Source organism: Scomber japonicus, chromosome 4, assembly GCF_027409825.1.
Source record: "Scomber japonicus isolate fScoJap1 chromosome 4, fScoJap1.pri, whole genome shotgun sequence".
NCBI classification, from domain to species: domain Eukaryota; kingdom Metazoa; phylum Chordata; class Actinopteri; order Scombriformes; family Scombridae; genus Scomber; species Scomber japonicus.
Window position 1 is genome coordinate 17865582 of NC_070581.1, and position 8839 is coordinate 17874420.

Here is an 8839-nt window from a genome sequence, read left to right on the forward strand (position 1 = left end):
CTTGGATCTAGATAAAAATAGATAGGAAATACATAATAAAAAAAGTATATTACACTGTTCAAGAGGCTGTATGTTTTTACAAAGTTCAAAATATTCTGAATATGCCCAAAAGTTGCCATTAAACCAAAAGACTCTCAAATACATAAAATAGACTTTGAAAAACTTAATTTACAATCTTTTATCAAGACTCATATATAAGGAAATGGCTAAACTTGTTACCCTGCTACTTCAGGGTGTAAGACTATGTTGTTACACTAGCAGGTCAGTGGAAAGGTAAGACAGCAATCCATTGTCATTACAAATCACACTCTGAGGCAATGTCACATTTAAAGACTTATGTGCATTTAATCAAAAACAAAAGACTACAAAAATAATCATGTTTTAGGGAAACTGTTCATATTGCAGGAAACAAAAGTACAAATCTTATGCCCAAATACAAAGATTTTTAGACTAGATGCCATTCAAAGTTTTTTTTGGGGCATTTATATGTTCATTATAAAGTCAATCTTCTTTTGCACATACCACAAGTATCAAATAGTGACAGTTATACCAAAATGTAGTATTACTGCGGTTATAAAAAAACAACGCAGCCTGATGCACTCATCTCCCTGCAAGACAAAAACATGTAAACTTGTGTGTCTGCATCAAACTGAACATTGCAGCAGAGTATGGTTTGTAAGCCAGTACAAGGTGTGATTTCAAAAAGAGTTTTTGGCTGGGCAATACAAAACACGCAGTGTTTGAGCTGCTATACTGATGCTCCATTGGTGCACCAAAAAACCCCAATAAACTGGAGTAGAGGACCAGGAGGCATTGCTTGGTACTCCAGCAACATCTCATGAGCCAAGTTCAGCTGAAGGCTTGATTAACTTTTGAGGATGGAGATTGGCAGAGTTTGGTTCTGGATCTGAAGAGCTGGTGTACACGTTTTTCCCAAAACAGGACTACTGGAAGTGGATTCTCCTGTTGAACATGACTCAACCATCACAGTTTGTACTTGCAACACTGGGACATAATCCTAATTTTGACATCACAAAAGTTTATGCTTCAGAATCTCCCAAACCATCCTTCTCCTGAAGTAGGGCATGTGTTTCTGTGTATAAGAAGAACAAAGTGGTCATGTTAGCTGCAGTTGGGTCACTATTATGATGATTTACCAGATAAATCCTCTTCATGCTGATTGATTACCTGTGTAAATGTGATTGACTTGTCTTTGGTAATGTAATCTGCATATTTGCATGTGAACATTCCACAGTCACTACCATTCATCTGCTGTGGGATTTCCTGAGAGAAAAGGAGGAATAACAATGTTAACAGACATTTACAGGTTCAAGTCAACTCAACTAAGCACCACTGTGTAGCTGGTGCAACATAATCCAGAACTGGTCATCCTGTATAATTACAAAAATGTGCAGTTGAAACAACTGTGAGATAAAGAAAACTTTATCATGTATATTAAAACGAGTCCACTGGTAACAATGCTCAGAGTATCTGCACATTTACACAGTACAAAATAAATGACTTTTAAGACCTTTTTAAAACCCCTTTAAACAGGAAAGAATAATACCATTGCTTCTGAAAAAGAATACGACAAATTAGACTACTGTATACACAGTAATGAGTTTTACTGAGATTGAAAAAGAGGCTCAAATCAGATTTAATGGCTTAACTCACAATTCCAGACATTTTAGATCTTGAATATCAAAAAATAAATTAAAGACAGTTTAAGTCTTTTTAAGGATCTGTGGGGACCCTGAATGCTGCACTGCAGCACAGACCTAGACAAGCTGGCTAAAAATGGAAGAACAACTAGCCCCTGACCTGTAACTATGTGTTGGTAATAGAAACCCACTTGAGACTTCTGAATGTATGCAGTGTGATGACAGTATGACAAAGCACAACAGTGGAAATGGACTATTTGATGCTCTCAGCCCCAATGTACGAAGGACTTACATTGCGCTTTTTGCTGTGCAGAGTCCAGCCTGAGGTATCCAGTTCTTTGCCCTTTTTGTCCTTACTTTCTTGTTGCAGGTAATCACTGGTGAAACAAAAATGAATAAGTCAAAACACTTTAATGGACCATAAAGAACCAATATGCAGGAGTTACACTGAGCTCACCAATTCCAAATATATCACCACCAAATATAACAAACATATCTCATACTGAAACTTACAACAATATTGTGCATGCTTCATCATTGTTTCCTCCCATAGAATCAAAGTACATGATAGCCTTTTTCCGGAAATCCACCACCTGAGAGAAAGAGTTTCACAATAAAAAAAAACTGCAACGTAAATGCTGAAACTGTTATTTCCAGGTTGACAATTATAGTCATTAAGACTTACAGAGAGGCACCAGTGCACCCCCAAGTGGACAGGAACCAGCAGGATGTCTTTAGAAAAGATGTCCATCTTTTTGGTCCAGCGGCGGACAGCTGAATAGCCGCTGCTGCGCAGCTTGGGGTAGAAGAAGGTGTTGAACGTATTGACTGATGGCAGGTTGGGGTCCTTGCTGCGCTCAACCAGCAAATTCATGTAAAAGTTGATCACCTGAGAGGTTAAGAGGTGACAGACCGACTTTCAATTGACTGGACAAGTTCTACTGTATAGCTAAGTGTAACAGTTACTATATGTACTTTAAATACACGATCACATATGAAAATTAATTGGATACATAATCAAATGGAGACTAATGTGTCCATCTGGTCTAATGTTAAAGCCTTAAGGCAATTCAGACATGGAGACCCATGGCCTGGGGTGTCATTTTGGGCATAGTCTGTACTCACCTCGTCATTGAGCCAATTGAGGCTGCCGAGGGTCTGTAGGTCCTTGCGTCTTAGGCTGAGACCAAAACCTTCACTTAACACTTCATGAGGACTTCCTCCTTTAAGCCCCCTGTTTATTTCAGCCTCCATTTCCTTCATAGAAAGAGACAGCATATATGTGAAAATGCAGGGCATAGACCATACCCTTACCCTCACTGCATACGAGTCTGTCCTAAAATTGCAAATACCTGAAACCTCCCTGTCTCATCTTGAATTTACATTTTTGATGTCTTCTCATTTAATTGTTTGGAACCAAATGGGACTTCAGTAGTGGGGGAAAAATGTACTCTTAACCTGGACAGCATACATGCAAGAATACTTCATGACAGCCTCAACAAATTTAAAACCAACAATTCTACATGAATGCACTATTCAGGCAAACATGTAGTCATTCTGTACTTTCAACTGCATTTCTATCTCTTTAAGGCATGAACAACACTCATACCTACATATTTGGGAGGGCCATCTAAATTTTACATACACACAGCTAGAGCTGCTGCAGGATTGCTTTTTTTCCTTACTGCACAAATCAGCAAGGCTATTGAAACTGTTGCAGTGACCGCCAAACAAACAAGAACAAAACAAAATAAAATTTAAACCTAATTTTTATAAATTAACTGGTTTGTAAATAACACATTGGCCTGAATCCAAGGTGACCCTGATTATATGATGACCTCACCTTTTTCATCTGTTATTGGAAAAATACTTTTTGCTTCCAACTTACTTTACTTTACTTACTACACCTTATAATAGTGGAGTTACATACTTCCACACCCTCCCCCTAGGCGCTTGGAACCAGTCAAAAATGATTTTCTCCAGCAGTTAGCATTTATAAGATTGCCCGTTTGTCTTTTTGAGCTCTTTACCATCTGTGACAACGGTATTAGGCAGCTTGACATTTTCCGTTTCAGCAGTAGAGAGTAGAGACATCAAAAAAAGCTTTGGACTCCTTTTAACTTTCATGAATTTATTTCCTTTCTAGACAAGCCTTCAGAAACTCCTGCAGGTTAAAGTGGATTAATGAAATACTTTTAGGGCTGACTGACTAATACACTCACTATAAACAGCCCATAATGCAACAACACTCTATATAGGAGCCAGCTTTACACCAGTACTCCATTCAAAAACAATATCTGTTGCTTTGAACACATAATTGTCTAGATCCCAAAAATTAGAAGATCCCACTTTTTCAGATATGTTTTCAGGAGAAAAAAAATGTACATATTCAAACCAATTCAGTAAACTTTTCAAATTCATTTTTTCCTGTAATAGTCTATTCTTCATAACCAGTCTTTGTTACAGTGTCGTCATTAAGAGGCTGATTTTGTAGCCGGAATAGTGGTTGTCATTCAGCAGGCACATCATTCTTTACGCCATGCTTCAGAGAATAACTGATGTCCCATCACTTGAGTCGCTCACTCAGTGATGAAGCAGTGATCAGCTTGACCCTGTTACCGTGGTAATGCGCTAACCGCGGCAGCTCTATACACAGTAGCAGCACATACAAATTAAAAGCCAATAATCATACCTCTGTGAGTTCAGGGAATTCTGGTTTCTCTTCCGCAGGCTTTGCCTCTTCAATGATAAGAGTCAAAGGAACCTCCTTCTCCAAAGGAACTCTAACATGGACCTCCACATCTGGGCTGCGCTGCACCTCTTCAGACAGGCGCTGAGCACCAGTAACATGACACAGGTTAGTTGAATAATGGGAGGTGGAGAAACAATAGATAAAATCAAACCAAAATAAGAGTTGGTGCACACTCACCTGTCGCAGCAGCTGGGCAGCCAGGGCCTCCTGTTCTTCTATCTGTCTCCGTCTTTCTCTCGCCCGAGAGTCATACATACTTGTCCTACAGTCACAGAAGAACATTTTCATCATGTGGGCCCGTTTAAACATAGTATCAGTAAATAGTAAATTAGTTTTAAATGAAAACACCTTGGAGAGTACTTACAATTCTTTGATCCATAACTCCGCTTGGAAACATGGCACACTTTAAGGACAGAAATATGTTACTCTTTATACAGACAAACACCTACTAACACTCAAGGGTCATACTCTCTATGTAACGCATTCATGTACATTTTGATTAAAAATGATTAAATGAAACATAAAATGTTTAGATGCCCATGTGTCTGACCCGGCTTGTATTATATTTAATCATTAATTAACTGCTATTTAATGAAGCCGATCAAAAAATAATATAAAAAACAAAATGACAGAAAAATACTAACCTTGAGCTGCCTTTTTTACCCTTTTGCTCATTTACAATAATTACTGAGTCACCATTATGAGCTGCAAGAAAAAGGTCAGGAGGTCACAAACCGAGAAATAAAACAGAAACTATATACAAGTCAAAATCACTTATGATATCCTATATCTACAGTGTACAGACAAGTGGGTGACAATATTACCTGATGACTGCGTGTCCTGAGAGGAGGTATCCTGCACAGCAGATGGGGAAGGAGCCAACATGAGGGTAGCTGCCCTGCTGAGGTCCATGTCTACAGACCACATCTTGCTGGAGGTCCCCACAGGGCTAGGAAGGTTGCTGGAGCTCTGGCTCGACATCCCCCTGGGACTGGGAGGGCTGTTGGGTCCCTCTGAAGTTCCTTCTACAGCTGACCCAGTAGGGGAAGACAACTGTAGTAGTCTGCGGCTGGTGGTCAGAAAGCTGGTGCTGATGAGAAAGTGGCAGGGGTAAGAGAAGATGGGCAGATGTAATTTCAAATACAAAGTAATGTAGGATGGACATAGAACTGCTGAAATATATTGTACACATTTATTAATACTCCGTGACTAATTAGACCTTTTGTATAAACTGTGATATTGTTTTGCTGTTGTTACAAAGAATCAATGTTAGTCACTCTTCACTGTATCAGAAAATTAGTGCACTTTTGAAATCTGATGACTGTAAAGGTCTGCAAGTAAAAACATTTTCAATCTGTTGTTCCAATCTATGCAGAGTGAGCATTTGATAGAAAAACTAGTATTTTCTGATAAAATGCTACTGCTATGTTTGTATGCTTCTGGGGCCCCCCACAGGCCTGTGGTGGTTTCTGAAAGTGCTCTCTCTTCTGTGCCTCCTTGCTCTGACTGCCATTAAATGTTTCATTAGCAATTGAATAGGCTGTTGAAGCATTCCAACTTTGTATGGATACGTACAAATCTCTGTGTGACCTCACGAAGGCGTGTGAGCTGCCGTTGTGAAGACAAGACGACTGACCACCGGAGACCATGTTCAGAAGCTGCCTGTAGACCTCCTTCTCCTCTTCACGAACAGACTGGATAAACAAAGTAAGAACCACAAAATTGACAAAGAAATACAACAGCCAAATTAGCAGGTGCATCACATGGTGCCTTATTTCTGATGTCTGACCTCTTGTGCTGTGCAACGTGGCTTGGCCCTGTGTATGTGGACAGATGAGGTGCTGTGTGTCGGGCTCTGCACCACTTTGATAGGAAAGGTCTTCTCATACATGCTGGTGCAGGAGCTGCTTGGTGTACCAAATCCACTGAACAAACTGCAGACACAAAATGATCAGTAATCAAACATCATCAACCCACTCAGTATAATGATAAACTACACAGCAAAAAACTAATATTCAAAAAGAAGACAGAGGACACAGAAATCAAGTGGTAGTAGGTACCTTGGTGTTCCATGCAGTCTCAGGTTTAAAGGTCTGCCAAGCCGTGGAGTGGGCTGTAGTTTAGGGGTGATGGAGGGTGGCAAGTTGACTGAGTGCCCATTTGTTTTTGGCACTTCACGGTGTGTAGGACTCATGCACACTTGTCGCCTACAGACTTTAGATCCCATAATGGACTTTTCATTATGCAACCACTCCAGGGCTGGAAATAAAAAAGTTCAATAATTAACATTTGCACGAAGAGCTTAAGGGTAACACAAATAAATAAATAAATACATACAGCATCCATAATGCAAATGTTTATACAATCCTTTATGAGATAATCTCACATGATTTGGATGTTTTCCATTCCAAAGTTGTCGAGGGAGCAGCAAATGTATCATCCAGGGAGTTTCTTTCAGCAATCTGTAACCAAACACATACATGACATGTTTAAATAAAGGAATTTAAACTGTTTTTACATATTTATATTTAAGTACCATAAATCATTTACTTACCGGCCTCCCGGCCCAGACTTCTGCCGATGTTGATGGCTGTGGTTCACCAGGTGGAGGACCAGGGGAAGTAGGCAGTATGTTTCTTAAAGTAGGGCTCACATTGTTCCTCATCCATGCAGCCACACCAGAGCTATGACTTTTAACCCCTTCGGCTGCAATCTTGACTGTATCAATAAGATCTCCTTTTAAAAAGTTGCAAACATGAAACAGACAAACAAACAAGTCTGTAAGGAGTGTTATACTGATTTAACTATATCCTCAGTGATATTCACACTATGATGTCTAATAAAGTGAGTGATTTTATAATTACCCATTCGAGATTTCTTTATTATTAAGCCATCTTCGTCAATGTTATGTCCATCTTCCAAACTTAAGGAAAGAGAGAGATTGGTGTTGTTCAGCTATTCACATATTCAATCAGGTCCATAAAATGACAAACAGTTGTCTTCACATTATGACATATGGTTGAAACACTAATTGACCAGCGAGACAATTAATGGCAGTTCCACAGAAACGTCATTAACACAGACTAATTGGATAACTTCAAAACGACCTGGAGCCAGTTTCATTCCATGTCTTTTTAAATACACTGGCGCTCGGTTACACATGGGAATAATGCTGTTACAGCCCATACCATTCAATTGGTCTTTTCCTCCTCATCTGACCATCTCCTGGAGCCCGGTGTGCATCAGAGTGGTCCGCAGCTGGTACGCCATTGCGAAAATTGGCAAAGCCTGTTCCTATCCATTCGTAGATTTTAGTCAACATGGCTCAAAAGTTTTGTAAATAACGCCGCTGGTATGAGGATAAATCGCCGTAACTGCTTTCAGTCTACCTGTCAATATAGTGAAACCAAATTAGGCTAATGCACGTCATTCGACTGAGGCAGGTTAGCTGAGGCTATTTCAAATATCACTACTACTCACAAATATCATGTTACTTTCCCACAAAAAGAGCTGCTAGGTAGCTGAGAATTTGCTAGTCGCCTAGCTAGCACACGTTGCTAACTACCTTGCTAGCTAACGCTGTTAGCTACACGGCTAATTTATTGAAGTATGTTTAAATTCCAACAGGAATGCGACAAGTCGCAACCAATGCGTTCGGAAAATTGGTTACCATCTTGTATCTCTCTCTAAGTCATTTATATATCCTTAACGTGACTTTAAATTGCATAAAAACTCGTTGAAGAATAACATCTCCCGCTTCTTCCTCATTCAAAACCACAACATGGCTGAACAGGACGCTGTGCCATCGCACCGTTTGATTGGATGGCTGGTTGCTGTGAGTCCGAGTATACCGGATGTTTACTGGGTAATAGCAGACCGAGGAAAGCATTTAAAATCACGTCACACCCGCCGGCGTTGACTTATGAGCACTATTTTTATTACTTTCACTTGTGGACGCCACATGCACATAATTAATCTGCTATCCTTGTCAGTGTCATGCCCTTTGGGTATCTGCCTGATGGAAGTCTTAATAATTCACAATTAGGTAGTTAAATATAAACATTTTGACTAAAAGTCTAACTTTTACAGGCCGAAAAGATACAAATCAATATCACAAGTTGATTTACTTGTGAAACTTTTGAGATTTAAGTTATACAAACAAAAATTAGACTAGGATAGTATTTCAGCTTTGTAGTGGCAATGATTGTGCCACCAGTCCAAGCAGTAGCACCCATACATATAAATAACATCCATATGTCTATGGCAACTCCAGTCCTTTACCCAACCAAGGTCCACTCTAATTAACTACCAGAGAAGAAACTACACACACAGTCACATAAACAGAGAATCTGGACAAATATGCATCATTCTTGAGCTAAACATAAATGTGACTACAAAATATAATTATGGCTTCAAAACAAACGAG

At 39.5% G+C, this 8839-nt stretch overlaps 1 protein-coding gene across 1 annotated transcript; it reads right to left on the bottom strand.

The window, feature by feature from the left end:
* Positions 1-65: 65 nt before the first annotated feature.
* On the bottom strand, positions 66-8172 carry senp1 (SUMO specific peptidase 1). The gene is made up of 18 exons (XM_053317473.1): positions 7602-8172; positions 7278-7336; positions 6968-7149; positions 6800-6875; positions 6474-6672; positions 6203-6347; positions 5989-6107; positions 5238-5503; positions 5058-5118; positions 4778-4816; positions 4591-4675; positions 4354-4494; positions 2787-2918; positions 2347-2550; positions 2175-2254; positions 1954-2038; positions 1189-1284; positions 66-1093 (listed from the first exon to the last, which is right to left on the bottom strand). Exons 1-18 carry the CDS (start codon positions 7733-7735, stop codon positions 1031-1033), a joined length of 2166 nt encoding a protein of 721 aa, XP_053173448.1. The 5' UTR covers positions 7736-8172; the 3' UTR covers positions 66-1030.
* Positions 8173-8839: the final 667 nt, after the last annotated feature.

Excerpts from the sequence above, each read along its gene's own strand:
- senp1 (XM_053317473.1), bottom strand. The coding sequence starts at position 7,735 with ATGTTGACTAAAATCTACGAATGGATAGGAACAGGCTTTGCCAATTTT. Across the intron at positions 2,255-2,346 it reads GGGTGCACTGGTGCCTCTCT|GTGGTGGATTTCCGGAAAAA; the intron begins GTAAGTCTTAAT and ends TCTTTCTCTCAG. Across the intron at positions 2,039-2,174 it reads GAAGCATGCACAATATTGTT|TGATTACCTGCAACAAGAAA; the intron begins GTAAGTTTCAGT and ends TTGTTTCACCAG.